The sequence below is a fragment of the Amphibalanus amphitrite genome, unplaced genomic scaffold (genome assembly GCF_019059575.1).
Source record: "Amphibalanus amphitrite isolate SeventyFive unplaced genomic scaffold, NRLGWU_Aamphi_draft 000933F_arrow, whole genome shotgun sequence".
Lineage (NCBI taxonomy): Eukaryota > Metazoa > Arthropoda > Thecostraca > Balanomorpha > Balanidae > Amphibalanus > Amphibalanus amphitrite.
In genome coordinates, this window is record NW_024882427.1 from 248,328 (window position 1) to 267,500 (window position 19,173).

At 49.1% G+C, this 19,173-nt stretch overlaps 1 protein-coding gene across 1 annotated transcript in view; it reads left to right on the plus strand.

Moving 5' to 3' along the window:
- The window catches only part of LOC122368239 (putative U5 small nuclear ribonucleoprotein 200 kDa helicase), a gene marked incomplete at its 3' end in the record, with an annotated part of 61,050 nt that overhangs the window by 24,665 nt on the left and 17,212 nt on the right, over positions 1 to 19,173 (plus strand). Inside the window, exons 23-27 of the mRNA XM_043341975.1 lie at positions 173 to 306; positions 7,767 to 7,884; positions 10,557 to 10,695; positions 13,345 to 13,532; positions 17,402 to 17,574. Coding sequence (XP_043197910.1) covers positions 173 to 306; positions 7,767 to 7,884; positions 10,557 to 10,695; positions 13,345 to 13,532; positions 17,402 to 17,574 — 752 coding nt within the window. The remainder of the gene's footprint in view (positions 1 to 172; positions 307 to 7,766; positions 7,885 to 10,556; positions 10,696 to 13,344; positions 13,533 to 17,401; positions 17,575 to 19,173) is intronic.

Sequence of the window (19,173 nt, forward strand, 5' to 3'; positions counted from 1 at the left end):
TTTTTCTGTACAATCTTGGTTACATCAGCGCTTTTTGATTGATATCGATGTTGTTTATGATCTTATTGTTCGCTAATGCTGTTCATGCAATCTAGCTGATATATACTAGATAACAGAAAGTTACGATACAGAGGGAAGGCGTCACCTCACCCTTTCCTCCCCACGGCCACAGGTTCTGGACGTGGACGCCGAGATTCTGCTCCACCATGAGTACTTTTTGCTGAAGCAGAAGTTCGCGCAGGACGAGCACGTCGTCAAGTTCTTCGTGCCCGTGTTCGAGCCGCTGCCGCCTCAGTACTTCATCAAGTGAGTGAGACGGGCTACGTGACCCTCGGGGACCGCCGTGACCTGTCCGTGTCCAGCTCCGGTGACCCCGAGTGTCGTGCTGCCGGGTGCTGGGTGTGACGTGACCTTTACTGCCGACTCCACCCGGCAGTGACGCCGGTAGGCAGTCGGACCCTCTGATTAGAGAGCGCCACTGCGCGAGGAAGCGGCTGCGGTCTTCGGTTTTGTACGGGATGCTGACGGTGTTAAGTTAAGCTCTTTGGCGAGGAAGACGTGAGAAGTTGACTCTCTTATTGGATCCCTTCAATTCAGTTAATTGCGTAGTCTTGCTATGATGAGATGGGCTGCCGAAGTTGGCGTCTCGCTCAGTTCGGTCGGCGGAGTTGGGTCGGGGATGGGATTGAGGTCAGAGGGAGCGGCGATGGCTCGTCGCCGGTTTTCTATTAGCTGCTGATTGGGGGGCTCCCGGCGGCTGGTGGCGGCTGCCGACAGCCAGATAAGGTCGGCCCGTGTGGGGCGGCCGCGCCGGGCTAACGTCAGGTCAGGATTTGGGTGCCGAATTACGGCACGCTCGGTCTCCGACAGCGCGGGGGAGCAGGGACAGATAGTTCGCCGAGGTCTGCCTCCGGCGGTACGGTTAGGTGCTCTGGCAATATCACTGGCACACTGCAGGATCGGAGCAAAAATGACGGTACCCAACTCAGCATGTCTGCAGCATTAAAAAAAAAGTATATCCAATTAATTACGACTGTCTTGCAGGACTGCTCGCCTATGAGGTAACTCACATGATACGGCCCAAGGATCAATGTGGTTTAACAGAAAGTCGTGCACAGAGTTTTGAGAAGCTGTTAGTCCTTTGCTTTGTCACTCAAGAGTCAAAAGATCAAAAGGTCCCGTACTAATAACCTTCCAGACGTCTTCAGACTTGTAATTTTCTCGCTTATATAACATTTCCAAACAACCAATACTAACTACCTGAATGCCCTTGTGCCACTACCATCAGAGATGATACGAAACATCTTTAAAAAAGATAATAGAACCTTTGCCATTAAAGTGAGCCCTCGCTTCTGCACTAATAAGACCCACTAGCCTGGATCAAGTGTCACAAACACACCGTCACCGTCGCAGCCTGCTGTTCCGTCTGGGAAGTGTCGAACGCTGTCGAAGTGTAGACCTGATCCACTTCGCCAGTCCCCGTGTAGCGCTGGTTCTGCGGCGCAGGATCGGCCGTTCGTATCGCCACGGCGCGCACGTCGATCCCAAAAGAATCGGCGTCGTTGTCCGTCGTTTGATGGAGCGGGCTCTCTGTCCGGGAATAGCGGCGCCGCTCGACGAGGCGTGACACCATTTCTGTCGGCGCTGAGTTTTCCGTTAGCTCGCGGTTTGCCGGCGCTAGTCTGAACGCGAAGGGGTGATGGATTTGATTTGACTGGTCTGGTAGGTGGGGTATATGGAGGGGTGGCCTTCCCGAATCAGGCGGCGCGCGGCAATGTCAGACTTTCTCTCGAAGCGTGGCGGTATATACCAGCTGGTGTCCTCCGGTCCCTCGCCGACTGCAAGCCATATGTCTGAGAAATGATTTTGGATCGTGCCCTATAGATCGCGCTGGTTTTATTAGGTCTGTGATAGATCAGCACCCGACCGACCAGGCCCACATATATCGCCCGGACCTGGCTCAACGCTGTCAGTGTGTCCGCTCACTGCCGGATGCAATGATAATTCCGCCAATGCGGCACCTTGGTCTAGGTGTTCTGCAAAAAACAATATTTTGTGTGCTCGCGAGTCGCGACGGATATACCCGAGCTCATAAGGCAGTTCGTAAGGCAGTTTGTCTTCATAAGACAGTTTCAAGTGTGCGCTGCAGCAAGCATAGGTCAAACACGCGTAATAAGCGGTTGAGCTACTAGGATGTGATATTGCAAGCGAAAGCTCATCATTTTGTGGCTGTTTTTTTTTTTAGAAAATTGCTGTCGTCATTCTGGGAAAGTTTTGTTTGATGAGGGTTATGTAAGCAAGCACAATCGAAGGCTGTCGACATATGATATAACTAGGTTTCTGCAAGAGATCCACCCACAATATCCGTTAATCGTCTTTTATCGAGATTTACATCATGTTTCAAATGATCACATGGAAATAGCCTCTGGTATGGAACAATATCTGTTTATTTTATTCTTTTTTTTCTTATTTCCTTTCACTTCGTACAGTTTTCTCTTCCTAGACCGGTGTCGCTAATGAGTGGCTGGCTTACCCTGCTCAGTTTTCCTCTGCCGGGCTATAGGCTGTCGACGTCCGCGGAACGAGCTCTGGTCGGACCCTGTTGGCGGCAGAGCTGCCTGGCAACAGGCAGATGCTGCTTAGGTGGCTATATAGTTAATTTTCTTCATTATTTACGAGATAACTATTCATAAAGATGTGTGAAAGGGATGAGTAGCTGTTAAATGAACCGAGTTGTATGAACGCTTATCAGTTGATTTATGCTAAATGTAGTTGAACTCGATATGTATTACATTGAGTGGTTGGTGCAATTTCATTTCAGCGCTTCGAAGTAAAATGTGTTATGCGCCAGCACACTTAGTGTTCAGACAAGCATAATCTGTCAATTGTTTCTGTTAAAATTGTTCATGCTGTTTAGGTTATTGCTTTGTTAATAGACTTTGCAGTTCGTTCTTTTACATACTATGATAATTAACAGTTAAACAACGTAAATATTCAAACACTTTTGTTTTCAGATAATCCGTGGTTGATAAGTTATCGGTGACGTGCATCCGTGTATCCGTGTCATCCGTGCACACGAAGTCATTGTGTCAAATGCCTTTATATCAAATTGAAGCGTGGTCATGCAGGATTAAGTCGATTCAATGGATTAAGCCAGTCGATCAAATTGAATAGGTTGTTGATTGAATCGTGTTCAATAGAAATTAGTTTGAGAAATCGGGAATCGCCTATCATTTCATTACAGTTCGAAGTGGAGTTGCTTCGTTCAATGTACACGATCTGTTCAATAAATTTGTTTTGTTTTCAAAATTAAAAGTCTGGCCTAACATCTTATTCTCCACTTATTTGGATGTCAATATTCTAAATATTTGCGATTATATGTATGTGTGTCGCAATGCCCTCGAATGCGGCTGTAGCCACTTAACATTTTGTTTGCCTACAGGGTAGTTAAGCAAGTTGTAAATCGTATTCGATCCGTTACCATGTAATCGTGCCGTGCCTTGCCTACAATATCCGTTATTCGTCTTTTATCGAGATTAAGATCATGTTTCAAATGATCACATGGAAATAGCCTCTGGTATGGAACAATATCTGTTTATTTTATTCTTTCATTCTTATTTCCTTTCACTTCGTACAGTTTTTTCTTCCTAGACTGGTGTCGCTAATGAGTGGCTGGCTTACCCTGCTCAGTTTTCCACTGCCGAGTTCTAGGCTTTCGACGTCCGCGGAACGAGCTCTGGTCGGATCCTGTTGGCGGCAGAGCTGCCTGGCAACAGGCCAATGCTGCTTAGGTGGCTATATAGTTAATTTTCTTCATTATTTACGTGATAACTATTCATACAGATGTGTGAAAGGGATGAGTGGCTGTTAAATGAACCGAGTTGTATGAACGCTTATCAGTTGATTTATGCTAAATACGAGGGGGTATCGAAAAGTTATGATCATCACCATGAATTAGATGTGATAGAAATTTGATTTTTTTACATGATGTTCATTACTCCTTCACAAGTCACCACACACGACCGCAGACTTATTGCATCGTTTCTTGAGCTGCCTCAGGCGGTCATTGTAGGACCTTCGCACTGTCCCGTAAATCACTGCTCCACCTCATCAATGACGTCATTTCTGTCCTTAAATCACCGGCCATACTGTGGATTATTCATCTCCCGTAACAATCAAGAGTCAGTTAATACCCGGTCAGGTGAATTTCTTAGATGCGGTAGGATTTAATGTCCACATCATGTTGTTTCTTCAATTACAGCTCAGGACGAATGGGCGGGGGCGCTGTCGGTGCGGATAAAACATCTTTCTTGGGCTTTTTGGCGGCGATTCTGCTTGAGGCCATCTCGCAACTTCTTCAAAAGTGTGCAGTAGTGCTTGCTTATCATTATCCGACCATCATCAAGACAGTCGGCAATGACTATCCTACGCCAGATCCAGAACACTGATAGCATTGACCTTCCATATCGGCTTCTGCATCTTCGCCTTTCAAGAAGGACAGATGTGCCGTGCTTAAACTTCTTGATCATCTTTTTGTCTCTGAATCATACACATAGACCCAGCATTCGTCACAAGTCATCAAATGATGGAAGATGTCTTCAATTTCCTAAAAAAGGTCTAGTTTTCATTTCGAAAGGCCAAGGTGCATTTTTCTCTTGAACAAAGTAGACACACGAGCTTCTAAGCGGGCTGACTCCTTTATCGTCTATAATTCTTCGCTGATAATATTTTCAAGCACTGCCAGCATTGAGACCTTTCTGTTGCACAATCATCTGAAAGGCCACACGACGATCTGTAAGGATGAGGCCCTCCACTTCCTTCACAGTCACCACCTTGTCAGTCACTGGTAGTCACTCACTTCTTGACTTCCCTGCAAGGGCCATGCAACCAAGTGGAAAATTTTTTCTTCATTTTCGGTAAGTGCATGAGATTGGCTTTCCTGACCATAAACTAATTTCACGTTCTTGATGTATTTTCTCAGTGTGATACCGTTTCAAATGCATTAGTTGGATGACGGTTCGGTCCTCAATGGGCCCAATGCTCATCTTTTTTACTTCTAAGTCTCTCCTACATAAGATAAAACCACTTCTCAGGATTCTCTTTGCGGGAGCATTGTTCTTAAGAACCAAATAAAATACCAATCAAAAATCATTAACCCGCGCCCCACTGGGGGGGGGGGGGGCTATTTATAGCCCCCCTCCCGTTTTTCTGCAATAACTTCCAAACCGCTTGACGGATCGACGCCAAACTTTCAGTACCTTCGGCTGCATCAATTTGACACCTTGTGTCAAAATTTGAACTTCGTAGCTACCATAGGTCGGCCGGAAATGACGTCAGAGTGACGTCATGTTCGTCCGATTTCGACGGAAAACATTGAACTACGGCAATCGCTCCCAAGAGCTCAGTTTTTAAGCTAGATCCAATTTCTTTGCATGAAAGAACTCAGAATTGACCGCGCTATCAAACTGCTATCTCGGATTTTCAGAATTGTGAAAATTTCGAAAATTTTATATAATAATATTCAAAATTTATCTTTTATATTTTTTTCAAAAAGTTTTTCACTTTTCGAAAAAACCGGAATATATGTGACAGAACGCATGATTATGACTAACTCTAGCAAGTTTTAGCTAAATATCTTCAAAAATGGCCAAGTTATACGCATTATTGCAAAAAATTCACAATTATTAATTTTTCAAATCAATTTTTCAGTACGTATTTGGCATCGTACACCAATATAAATGGCACCATCGTGTTCCTGAGCTCAAACTGCATCCAATAGACACCTTTTTTGTTGAAAAATTTCAACTTCAAAATTTGACCTTTTTTGACCTGAAAGTGACCTGACCTAAGCTAAATTCGACTCAAAATGACCTCGAATAACATAGACGACATCAAATTCGAAATCTATGGCCTAAATGGACCATAAAACATGTGTCACGTGACCGACGCATGATATAATATTTTCGTGACCTGTGATGACCTGACTAGTGATGTCAATTACGGAAAATCGGAATACCGATACCAAACCAAATACAAACCAAAACCACGAGAAAATACCGAAACCAAACCAACTTGGGAAAATGAGGGAAATACCAACTTTTTACCGATTTCTTAGCCTCTTATACATTAGTGAGGGTTTATGATACCAACAAAATACCAAACACATTACGAATGAAATGCCAAATACCAAGTTGGTATCGGTTTGGTATCGGTATACCAAAAAGTTGGTATCCGATTGACATCTCTAGACCTGACCCTGACCTGAAAATCAAAGTACAAGTTTGGTACCCGCAAGGTATCTAGAGCATCTGTTCACGAGTGTGGAAACCAAAAATGAGCCTGATCTGACTTGTAAGACGGCGGCCAGAGCCCAAAATGTGAACAAGCCAAAGTGCTAATAATTTTTACTTTGACCTGACCTGTGACGTCATCGGTGACCTCGAGGTCAATGAAATTAGGTTTCGCTCGACAGTTTTTCCGGGGCTATCAGACGCCGTTTGAATTTTGACGATCGGCCCAGTAGTTTCGGAGTTAGGAGGGGGGGGGGGCTATGAATAGCCCCCCCCCCCCAGTAGGGCGTGTTATACACAGACCCCAGTGGGGCGCGGGTTAAAATCGGTCTATATCTTCTATGTGATGATCAGAACTTTTCGATACCCCTTCGTATAGTTGAACTCGATGTGTATCACATTGAGTGGTTGGTGCAATTTCATTTCAGCGCTTCGAAGTAAAATGTGTTATGCGCCAGCACGCTTAGTGTTCAAACATAATCAGTCAATGGTTTCTGTTAGCATTGTTCATGGTGTTTAGGTTATTGCTTTGTTAATAGACTTTGCGGTTCGTTCTTATACATACTATGATAATTAACAGTTAAACAACGTAAATATTCAAACCCTTTTGTTTTCAGATAATCCATGGTTGATAAGTTATCGGTGACGTGCATCCGTGTCATCCGTGCACACGAAGTCATTGTGTCAAATGCCTTTATATCAAATTGAAGCGTGGTCATGCAGGATTAAGTCGATTCAATGGATTAAGCCAGTCGATCAAATTGAATAGATTGTTGATTGAATCGTGTTCAATAGAAATTAGTTTGAGAAATCGGGAATCGCCTATCATTTCATTACAGTTCGAGGTGGAGTTGCTTCATTCAGTGTACACGATCTGTTTAATAAATTTGTTTTGTTTTCAAAATTAAAAGTCTGGCCTAACATATCTTATTCTCCAGTTATTTGGATGTCAATATTCTAAATATTTGCGATTATATGTATGTATGTCGCAATGCCCTCGAATGCGGTTGTAGTCACTTAACATTTTGCTTGCCTACAGGGTAGTTAAGCAAGTTGTAAATCGTATTCGATCCGTTACCATGTAATCGTGCCGTGTCTTGCCTGCGCTGTCCCCGTTTGTCGTAAACTACAGCCGATAACTGCAGGCCCTGACGAATGGGCGGCCGGCAGGGGACTGACCTTTCAGAATAGTTGATTTTCCGACAAAGCAGCGAATTTGTTACAGCGCATACCAAACCATCTGCATTGTAACAAGTCAGCTATTTCGCCACTTGCAGTAGGGTAACAAATAGCTGAAATATAGCCGTCCCTGAAATATATCCGTCCCCGCCCCCGTCACTGACTGATGCCGTGTCGCCACAGGGTGGTGTCGGGCCGCCGGCCACAGACACACCCGACCGTATATCCCTCCGTGACCGATACTATATGCCCCCTGACCTCCCTCACCCGTCCCTGACCGATGCCGTGTCGCCGCAGGGTGGTGTCGGACCGCTGGATCGGCGCCGAGACGCACCTGGCCGTCTCGTTCCGCCACCTGATCCTGCCCGAGAAGTACCCGCCGCCGACCGAGCTGCTCGACCTTCAGCCGCTGCCGGTGAGTGCCCAGGGCTGGGCAGAGTGCCCGTGAGTACCCGCGGATGGACAAGGTGTCCGTGAGTGCCATCAGATGGGTAGGGTGCCCGTTAGTGCCCGCGGGTGGGGAGAGCGCCCGTGAGTGCCCGCAAGTGGTTATGCTAATCGTGAGTGTCTAGGTACGGCTGTTGAGAGTATCCGTGAGTGACCGCGGGCTGGTTTTGGCTTCTGTGAGTGCCCTCGGCTGGTTTGATTGCTACTGGGTTACGCTTATTTAGGGTTCCCGTGAGCTTCCGCCCCCTGTCTAGAGCTGGTAAGGGTTCCTGGAGGCCCAATGCTTACCAGGGTGCTATTTACTGTTTTCCCTCATCCATTGGACGAATATATATTGTCTGTGGTAAACACTGGAGTGGAAGTGACTTCGGCGATGAGCTAGGATACTGGCTGACTAGGATACCCGAGCTAGGATTCAGCCCAGGGTGCCGGGACACACAGATCGACAAAAGTTCCAAGGAGTGTCTGCGTTGGACTAGGGATTTAGGAGTGCCCGCTAGACCAGAATACCAGGGAGTGCCCGGATTACCAGTATGCCGCTCGCAGTGGACGTCCAGATTAGCGCCGCCTGCGAATCCCGCCGTCCTGGAATCGCTCCCGACTTACGTCCCAGCTTTCAGCGGTTTCCGGAGCGGCGTTTGGGCGCACGGTGGTGATGGACAGTCTGGCGATTGGTGGTGCTGTGTTGGGCGCTGGCCCGGCCTTACTGGGCAATGGGCATTCTGCTGGGGAGATTGTTTCATCGTAATTTGGAGCTGTAAGGCGATTTGGCGTGTTTCAGGAACCTCCATTTAGAAGTGTTTCAATGCTTCTTGGTAAGGGAATTTACAATATTTTGAACATGACGGTAAAAAGCAGGGCGTGTGACGTCAGTTTACGAAGCCATTGCTTTTTGTTTGCTAATCTGATTATGGCACTGAGTAATGTTACAAGTAAGCCCACATGTTTTGCCTACTGGAAATGTTACTTTATCTGCTATAGGAAACCGAATATGAGGATAATATGGATGTTCTGCGAGATAGGGAATCATGGAAAACTCGGATATCTCGGCGGTGAGCTGAGTGCTGACGTGATAACTATGGATTCGTCCCGGGGCGACAGGCGCTGAACGGGCACGTGTTCACCGGTCATCATTGGGATGGGACAGCGAGTACCGGGCACTAACGTGCATGATCACAGCTACACCGACAAACGGTAAATCTCGAATTGAAATGATCAGGACGTATTTCATCGTTCACGCCTCAGCTGTCGTGTTATTTCACGACCCACTATTTGCTCTGTGGGGATAGGAGTGGGACTTTTTTGGGATAGGAGTGGGACGGTTTTTTATAGAAATTTATCAACACCACCTATGATCGGAGAGCTGAACGCGCCGTTTTGTAAAGGACGCGCGTTGACAAGTGGGACCTGTAGCACCTCTCCCCCAATAAATCACGAATAAAGAGCTTGCTACCTTTTTAATGTTGGCAGTTTAATTCAAATGCGACTTCCCGTGCCATTTTAAGTCAAGTACAGTGCATGTAGTTGCAATTTGCATCTTTGTGCATGTTAAAGACGCATTTCTATTGCATCCAATAACAGTTATGCACAACATCAGTTACCGTTAATGTTTTAACCAAGGCTAATAGAACTGGTTTTAACACGTAATGGCGCTGTATCATGATCAAATTACGTCGTTGTCCCAGATGTGATATTCTAGCAATGCATTGTCCCTCAGTCGCGTGGTTTGGCCGATGAGTCGGCGTTTACTGCTGCTGCGGTTTTCCTCGGTCGCCGCCCGGCCGCCGCAGGCTGCCTGCTCTGAGGATATATCGGGTTTACGGGTACTCTGGCACTGACGCCGACTAGCTGCGGGAGGCAGCCGATAGTTTATGTGATGAACACAGATTCTTTATGGCCGACGACGTTATTCACTCCGGTAATATAGGTGGTAAACATTGTGTGGTACGGTGATTCTTGCATGCAGTTAATATCGTTCGTAGGCTGGTATTGACGTGTTTTCAGTGCTTCAGTCGATGTTTTGATTACTTCTGTCAGACACCTTGCAATGAATCATTGCCAGGCTCTGGCACTGAATGTCGCTTACAGCTTCAGGCTTCTGATATATACCTGCTTGCCTTCGAGTATAGTGCGATAGCTCGTTTGAGGAAAGCTAACCATGTTTTTTGAAGCATTTATGATCCCAGATGTCGTTTTTTGTCGACAAATAATTATGCTAGACTAAAATCAAAATTCCGTTATATGCGTTCATTTCACTAAACATTATTTCGGATATTCTAATTTGAGAGGAGGAATGTAGGAGGTAGTTTGGAGGTATTTTCTTGGCTGCCGGCGGCTGGAGTCGATCGCTGACGCGTATCGGGGAAGATTTTATAACACGCCACGGAAAATTCTTTGGGCGAAATCACCCTACCTGTCCAGATAAGCCTACCAGTGTGTTTGCCGTATGGTATCTCATTCTTCTCGCTTTGATTAGTGATCTGTTTGGTGTTACCCTGCTGAAGCAACTTTGCTGTCACAGCTTGACTGTTACTATAGCTCGATGACTACTACACCCTATAGCAAACTGTTTTTGCCCCCTGTGTTTTCCGGCATTTCCCAGTCGCGTGCCTTGTTTCTCACCGGCGCCTACCTTTCTAGGTGAACGCGCTGCGCAACCCGGCGCTGGAGGCGCTGTACAAGGAGCAGCTGCAGCAGTTCAACCCCATCCAAACGCAGGTGTTCAACTCGGTCTACAACTCGGACGACAACGTGTTCGTCGGCGCGCCGACTGGCTCCGGTGAGTTCACGGGGGTAGTGGGAGTTCAGGGTTAGTGTGAGTCTGGGGCGGGGCGGGAAAGTGTGGCACCCGACCCCTCCCCCCCCCCACGGCTTCGGTGAGTCCACAGGTTAGCGGGAGTTCACGGGGCGTGTGAGTCCCCATGCCCTATCGACTTCGGTGAGTCCACGGGATAATGTGAGTTCGGGAGGTGGGAAGGGAGGAAGTGTGAGTTCACGGGGTAGTGAAGTCCAGGGGTAGTGTGAGCTCAGGGGATAGTGTGAGTTCACGGAGTAGTGCGATTCCAGTGGAGTAGTGTGAGTCCAAGGATGGTGTTAGAGCAGGATGTCACCCACACTGGCTCCGATGCGTTCAGAGGCAGTGTGTCACTGTGACACCCACAGTCTACACTGTTGCCGGTGAGTCAGCACACGGCGATCCGCTGCTGACCGCTCCACCGGTTCTGCACGACCCAGTGTTGGCAGAGATTAACTAAAGCCTCAGACGGTTGATAAAGCGCCCCTTGGGGCATAGGCGCTTCCGTCCTCGTCCATCCGTCGTATTATTATTGTCAGATACCTGTCAGGATACGCATCACATTGTGCCGACTGTTCCTGATCACCTTGCCGTGTTATTAGTTGCCAGTCATATGCAGTAGCCCGTCACATGGCTTGCCACCTGCTCATAGTACCCTGCCACGTGACCTGTCTCTCGTACATAAATAATAACCTGACATTACCGTCGTCTTTGAAACAAGTCACATGGCCAACCACCTGCACCGAGCAGCCTAACACGCAGCCAATCACCAGAAGTAGTCGGTCACATGGCCTATCTGCAGGCGAGCCAGACAGGGTGTTCCCCACGCCTCGCCACCCTCTCCATCTGGCGAGTTATCTTCTGTCACCTCCCGTGGGCTCGCCGCCGGCCGCCAAACTCGCGGATCCGTGTGACAGGGGAGACCCGGCGGCACTGGCGGTGCACTTTAGCGTCCCGGTGTATGCCCACGGACAGGTATTACCATCTGTGAGCCCTGGGGTGGTGATGGTTGAGACTGATTTATGATATCGAACGATCCATGGCTGCCAGGCGGCGGCTCAGCTGTGCAGAGATTGAATGTACCGAGCGTGTACAGCTGTAATAAAGGGCAGCACTGGCTCAGCGATTGTAATCAGGTCCCCTGTCGTACAACAGTACGAGCGACAGGCGGCGACCTACAGTGATTCTGGCGCCGATATTGGCAGACTGGGAAGTGTGCAGGGATGATCGTAAATGCGCAATATTGCTGGCGCTGTTGCCACGTGCACGTGTGTCTTTGTGACTGTCGATACGCCTGGTGCATGGAGCGGATGATGCATTGCTTTATTGAATGTTTTCTTCTGGAACACGGCCGAAGTCGTGTCTCCGAGTGTATTTCCCTGCCAACGGGTCGCCGTGTACCATACATATTGTTGGTATTTTTGAAAAGTTGTTTCCACGTGTAATCGTCTATATTTTCCTTATCGTAATTTGTTGTCCCGTCTCTTTCTTCTATTATCTTTATCTTTTTGATTCCGTTTATTTTCCCGTGTCCAGCTTTGTGGATGCTTTATTCCCGCCCATCATTAAATTTAAGCTTGGATTTACGACTTATTTCCGTACACTAGGTATTAACTAAACCAGTCGCGGATGGCTGATTGTTTTTTTTTTTAGGGACAAAAGTGATAGTTGAGCGAAAGTTAGCACGGTCCTGATTGAAGGGGACTGGCGGATGAGATATGGTGTCGTTGTGTCAAATGTTTGTAATGCTTATTGCTCAATTTTTGGCTATTTGCTCTATCCATCCGCTTTTCCTTGGAGCTTGAAGCTAATTGAAGCTATTCTAAGTTTTATTTGCCTATGCACAAATCCATTTGAGGGAATATATGTAGCCGGGAAATCCCCGAAAGATTCGCTGCTTTTTACGTTTTCGTGTTTATTTCATTCCTTTGATTCATCTGATGAAAACTTTCGTTACATAAAACGACATAATTCTTAGCCTGCCAAGAATTACTGAACCAGACAGAAGCAAATTATTTAAACGTTTTGTTGCAGCTGAACGACTAATGGTCAGGCCGTCGCGCAGAGCGCGCCCTGACGGCGTGCCGCAAACACTATTAGCCGGCGCCGCCGGCCCGGTCTGCCGGGAATTACTGGCCGACAAGGTGTCGGTGGAAAATAACGGCACCGTATTTTGACTTGCCTGTTGTTGTGGCGCGAAAGCTTTGGCCGTGTTTTGTGGGCTTCTTCCGAACATTGTTAAAGGCAGCCGTATAAAGATGTTAGTTCAGTTCCGCGCACTAGCGACGCCTCCCAAATACAGTCTGCAAATGACTTTTCCACGCCCATTCTCTGAAGTTGGTGTGTAGCTGTGTGTACTTGTTTGCAGCTCATGCCCTCTGTTTGAGATTCTTGTGAGTTGTGACTTCTCCTCGACTCTTCCTATCTGCTAGTTTGTGTTTACCCTGCCTCTCTCCACTGACCCTGTCCCATCCCGCGCCTACCCCCGGCCCCTGCGACCCTCTTTGAGTTGGCAATTTGCCCTTTTTAACCCAGTTATCGCGATCCTATAATCCCCACCGTCCCCACTCCCTACTCCCGTGCTCACCAGAAACCCTGTAAGCCCCTACTGACCTATCCACTTCGCGTCCCCAGGTAAGACCGTGATCGCGGAGCTGGCCATCCTGCGCCTGCTGACGACCCAGTCGGAGCCTCGCTGTGTGTATGTCACACCCAAGGACGACCTGGCCGAGGCGGTATACAACCACTGGAAGGAGAAGTTCGGCAGGCGGCTGGGCAAGAGGGTGGAGCTGCTGACCGGCGAGACGGGCACCGACCTCAAGGTGAGGAGGGAGAGGGAGAAGGGGAGGGCAGAGCGAGAGAAAAGGGAAAAGTATGCACTCAGAATTCTGTCTTCTCCCCACGACTGGAATGGTCTGGGGCCGATTCGAGATGGCGCACTAGGAAGCTAGTAGGACTAGGCGGCCAAGTGACACTTGAATGTAGTGACACTAAGCGGTTTTTTACACCAATCGGCTAGTGGCTCAGCGCGAACCGAAATCGCATAGTGACGCTTGAAATCAAGTTTCACTAGGGCCTTAGTGCGCCAACGCGAATCGGTCCCTGAGCGACATGCTTGTCCTAGTGTGACCTCAGCAGCCTTGCCTGAACTACGGTTACCTCAGCATTCCTGCCTGAATTAGGGTGACCTCAGCGATCTTACCTACCCTAGTCTGATCTCAGTGGCTTAACTTGACCCAAAATGATCGGACTCAGCTGAGCCAGTGTCGCCTTTACCTGACCTGGGGTTACCTCAGTAGCCCTGCCTGACCTAGTTAGTCTGACCTCAGACCTGACCCAGTCTGACCTCAGAAGCCCTGCCTGACCCAGTCTGACCTCAGCAGCCCCGCCCGACCCGGTTTGATCTCGGCTGAACTGGCCCCGGCCACCTGTGGCGACACGGGTTCGCCGGCGGTACATCTCGGAACCTTCCGAGTCGGGCCGATTTAATTTCCACCTCGCCGTGACTGGGGTTTTCAGCTGTGTCTGGACTTAGCGTTGTACTGAGCTGCATACGAGAGCAGATGAGTCACCCGGTTCTGAGCGGCGGGGCGCTGGAAGGGGCAGGGTACGCGACAGGTGGTGGAGTGCCATGCGCCAAGAGCCACTCAACGCCCTGGGCGGTCTCGCATTCGATGGCTACTGGTGCATTTTTGCCAAATATTGGCTCTTACAGCTGTAAATGCAGCTTATCATATCATATATTTCTTTTACACGAAAAATAATCAGCTATGCCAATTCAGACCTATTCAGACCTATATCGTGTGTACAGCGGTGTAACTTTCTATATGTATGGGGGTGCAGGTGCACCCCCATCCCCTGAAAGTGCACCCCCATCACGCCAAAGTGCACCCCCATAGGATAAGCGGCGCCCCACACGCTGCCCGACACCGATAAGCTCTTGAGCAGCAGATGGTGAGGGTGATATCCCGGCTACATTCCGTCTCGTGACCGGCGTCGTGCTGCCTGCGGGCTTGGGAAGCATCCAGTAGTATCGTTCCCCAAAAATGGGTGAAAGGGGCACCCCGGCAAGAACGGGACTTTCTCAGCAAACGTGGAGCGCCCGAGGCAGAAGTGGGGCACCTCCAACGTAGGTTGGGATCGTCCAGCATAAGACTGGCGCCCCAGCGGAGGAGAGGCGCCCCCAGTAGGAATGAGGCCCCTCAAGCAGAACTTGGATTCGCCCAGTAGAAGAGCGCCCTCAGTAGAACACGGGCGACCCCAGCAGAAAGGGGCGCCTCACCAGCAGAAGGGCGCCCTACCAGAAGAAGGGTACCCCAGCAGAAAGGGGGCGCCCAACCAGAAGAGAGATGCCTCCAGCAGAAAAGGAGCGCCCTCAACACAGGGATAGCTAGTAGCTACCCAGCAGAAAGGGGGCGCCCCACCAGAAGAGGGATGCTCCCAGAAGAAGAGAGGCACTCCAATATAAATGGGGCACCTCAAGCAAAAGTTGGGCTCGTCCAGTAGTAGTGGGGCGCCCCCAGCAGAAGAGTACCCCCAGCATAGGGCGGCCCACTAGGAGAGGGATGCCTAAAGAATAGAGGCGCCCCAATACAAAAGGGGCACCTGGAGCAAAAGTTGGGTTCGTCCAGCAGCAGTGGGGCCGGGGGCGCCCCCAGCAGAAGCGGGGCGTCCCCAGCGGCCCCAGCGGAAGTGGGGCATCCCCAGCAGAACAGGGGCTCCCCAGCCAAAGAGCAATGCCCCCAACAGACATTGCCGAGCACCTTCAGCAGAAGAGTACGCACCCGCAGAAGAGGGGCGGTTTCACCAGAAGAGGGGCGCCGCCACCAGAAGATGGGCGAGGGCGCCTCCAGCAGAAGAGGGGCAGCCCCGCAAAAGAGGGGCGCCGCCCGCAGAAGGGGGCGCATACAATGAAAATGGGACACCTCAAGCGGCAGTTGGGCTCGCCGAGTAAGAAGGGCGCCCTCAGTAGAAAAGGTCGAGCGACTTAAGCAGAAGTTGGGCTCGCCCGGCAGAACAGGGACGCCTCTAGCAAAAATAGGGCATACCCGGGAAGGGAAGTGTCAGTCTCCAGCAGAAAAGTGTGAGACCCCAGCAGAGGAGGAGCGCCCATCAGAAGTAAGTCCCGCCGAGCAGAAGAGGGGTGACCTCAGCAAGAGAGAGGCGACCCCAGCAGAAGAAAGGCGCCCAATAAAAAAGGTGATTCCAGCAAAAGTGGGTGTCACCACTCACCAGTCGCCGAGCGTAAAAAGGGCACCCCGATTCTATAAAATTTCGGAATGATAAAGCTAAATGCAATTTCGTTATAAATTTGATTGATTGATATTTGATATTCGTGCAAACGAATTTAATGTCATTTCGTAATACCCAATTTTGTACCACTGGACTCTAACATTGGGGTGTTTAGTGCTCTTACAATTAAAATTGCACATGCCCATGAAAAAATATTCATTTTATTTGAAAAGCTCTTGTACCTATAAGTAGAAGCCTTGACACCCGTTTATCGGTGCGCCGGTTAGAGGGCCTTGGGTTAATATAAATGAACTGCAATCCCATTTGCAGCATCAGACTGTGTTCAAACTAAATTGGAGGAACACAAAATGGTGATCACTCTTAAGTCTGAATTTCGAAATATACCAACAAAGCATTTTACCGAAATTGAGAGACATTAAAATGGTGATAACGACTCACTGGATCGTATTTGAATGAAACATGCTGCGTAAACAAGAATGGAACATTTAATGCTTTGAAAATTGAACGGGAACTGAAGTAATTGTTTTATCATGTATCGACAGAAACTAAGTTTCAAGTCAACCGAAATATCATCACGTTGGGGAACTTTTTTGGCTGGGGTCTGTGGTCCTTCGGCATGGAGGGCCCCAGTTTGCAGGTCGTGCCCCCCCCCCCCCGTTCAAAAATCCTGTGTGCGCGCCTGTTGAGAGATATGCACCATGTATGCTCCTTGGAAGCGCCCCTATCCTCACTGAAGGTCGCCCCCATCACCAAGTGCACCCTCATCTCAAAAGCAAAAGTTACACCCCTGCGTGTGTATCGTATGTATCTGTACTTATCTAGTGTAAATGCATGAAACTCCGGGTAAAAAAGACCTGAGTCAGTGGTTATTGATGCTTATTTTTTGTTGACATTTCTGATTATAACTTGACATTATGCTGCTTACAAGAGGAACTCATAGACGCATATTCGCAGAAAAATGCACTGGAGTATAATATAATAATGTTAATGTTTATTTCCTGGTAGGTAACGGCAATATCGCGCCTCAGCTACATACCTTTCTCAGCTGGTGTCCGCGCCAGTTGTTCGCGCTAGTCGCTATGCGGATGTTCATGCCAATGCAGAATGCCGCCATTACACACGTTTCAGCTGCACTCATGTCGGCTCTCGGGTACCTCATTCAAATCACTATCATCGTGTTACTTCTCTAGTCTCTACCTCTTGCGAGTTAGCTGTATCTCCCCTGCTGTTACTCTGCAACACCTCCCAGACGCAGTGGCCTTCAGTCCACCGCGTCTCCTTATTTGCACTACCCTCGGCTGCGTCCCACTTCCTAACTCTTGGTTCCCACCTCTCTACCGTCTACCTACCTCCTCTCCTACTACCACGGTCCTTTGTCTCTACAAACCGTCTGATTGGTCACATCTCCAACTAACTCCCCTGTGTGCCTCCCCGTCAGATGCTGGCCAAGGGCGCCATCGTGGTGTCCACGCCGGAGCGCTGGGATGTGATGTCCCGCCGGTGGAAGCAGCGCCGGAACGTGCAGGCCGTCCAGCTGTTCATCGCCGACGAGCTGCAGCTGATTGGAGGAGAGACCGGGCCCGTGCTGGAGGTCGTCTGCAGTAGGATGAGGTAAGGAAAGGGAGAAGGGTAGAGTGGAGTGGTGGAGAGGAGCTGGGGGAGCTCATTGGCAGGGAGACCGGGCCCGTGCTGGAGGTCGTCTGCAGTAGAATGAGGTAAGGGAAGGGAGGGTGGAGGGGAGTGGGGACAGCGAGGCATGAAGAACGGGATACGTGATGGGTCGGGCTGCAAAGTGAAGAGAGGAGTGGGAGTGGAGCTGGATGAGCTATGCGGAGTAATTTACTAAACGGTAAGGTAAACCGAGTGAGGGCACAACTACGGAGCTAGGGATAACGGGATGATTGTAATTCGACTACGTGAATTGGAATAAGTGAAAAGATGTTGAAGGCGATATGAGACTGAGAGAAGCGGTCCAGGGGAGGTGAGAATAGCTGACTGGTTGGGTAAAGTACAGGTCTCGCGGGTTTTAGCGGTAGGTTTTGCACCTAGAAAATTTAGTGTACTTCAGGCTATATCTTCGTCGTCTTAAGCTTTTAAAGTGTTGAAGATGCGATCGACTTGTTGGGTAACAAGCCGGCCATGATCGTGTAAAATGGCTTCATCGTAGATCGATTAGTTTCTGAGCTATAACTGGAAATGTAAAAGTGCAAAACCTACCGCTTAATCTCGCGAGAGCCGTACATACGATAGATTGACCCGAGCTGGAAGTTTTCAACACGGCGCCCGGCCTAGGACATTGTGTTTTACAGTGAAGTGTGCTGGGGCCCCCGACTCGCTGTTGCTGGATTGGGTGGCAATGCGTCATTCATCTACGAGTAGTTGCTAGCTCAATGAACAGACGGGCACCGAAAAGAATAAGCCAGCGACAGCCTTTGATGGATAAAGTGATCACAACAGGCTTAAATAATCGGACTGTAGCGCTGTTTATTTTTTCATATTGCTCATGAAAATCAAGAGACTGTTTGTGAGGAGCTAGGCCTTTTTCTGTTCTTAACTCTTCCCTAAAAATATATATAGCTCCAATGCCGAGCCCGTCGGCTGTGCGGCTATCGTCAGGTGTTTTGTTTTATCGACCCCAGCTTAGGACATAACGAGGACTGAAGACGGCCAGAGGGGAGGTTGAACTGTTTGACCGGGTGGGCGGGAGCGGACTGAAACGCCGGGCCTCTGCCAATTGGGCCGGTCTGATGCGCCGCGTGGATATAGATGTGTCTGAACCCGCTTCCCACGGCCACCCGGAACCGGACAGATCGCCTTCGGAGATTCGCCAGCGGCATTAGTCCTCGCCTCTGGCGGGCATTTGGCCGGGACGTGACCGGCGGACGAATGCCGCCCTGCCGGCCCGCCGGGGAGGGGTGGGGGGATGACCCGGGGATGGGCCGTGACCTAGTGCAGCTGTGATCTAACCGTTACCTTTAGTTAGGAAAGCCAGGGTGAGCCACGTGTTTCTCAGTAACCAGCAAAATATAATAATAGGTGCGTTTTGATATATGTTGCTGTCGATGCAGACATGCCAGCTTGTAAAGAACTAACTTTCACCACGGGCTCTTAGCATTTAGCTGACTGTGTAAAGTAAACATGTCAGTCAAGAGACCGTTTCTGCTGGCAAATAGGCTTCTGGTTGATGCTGCTGGGATACTTCCAGCTGAC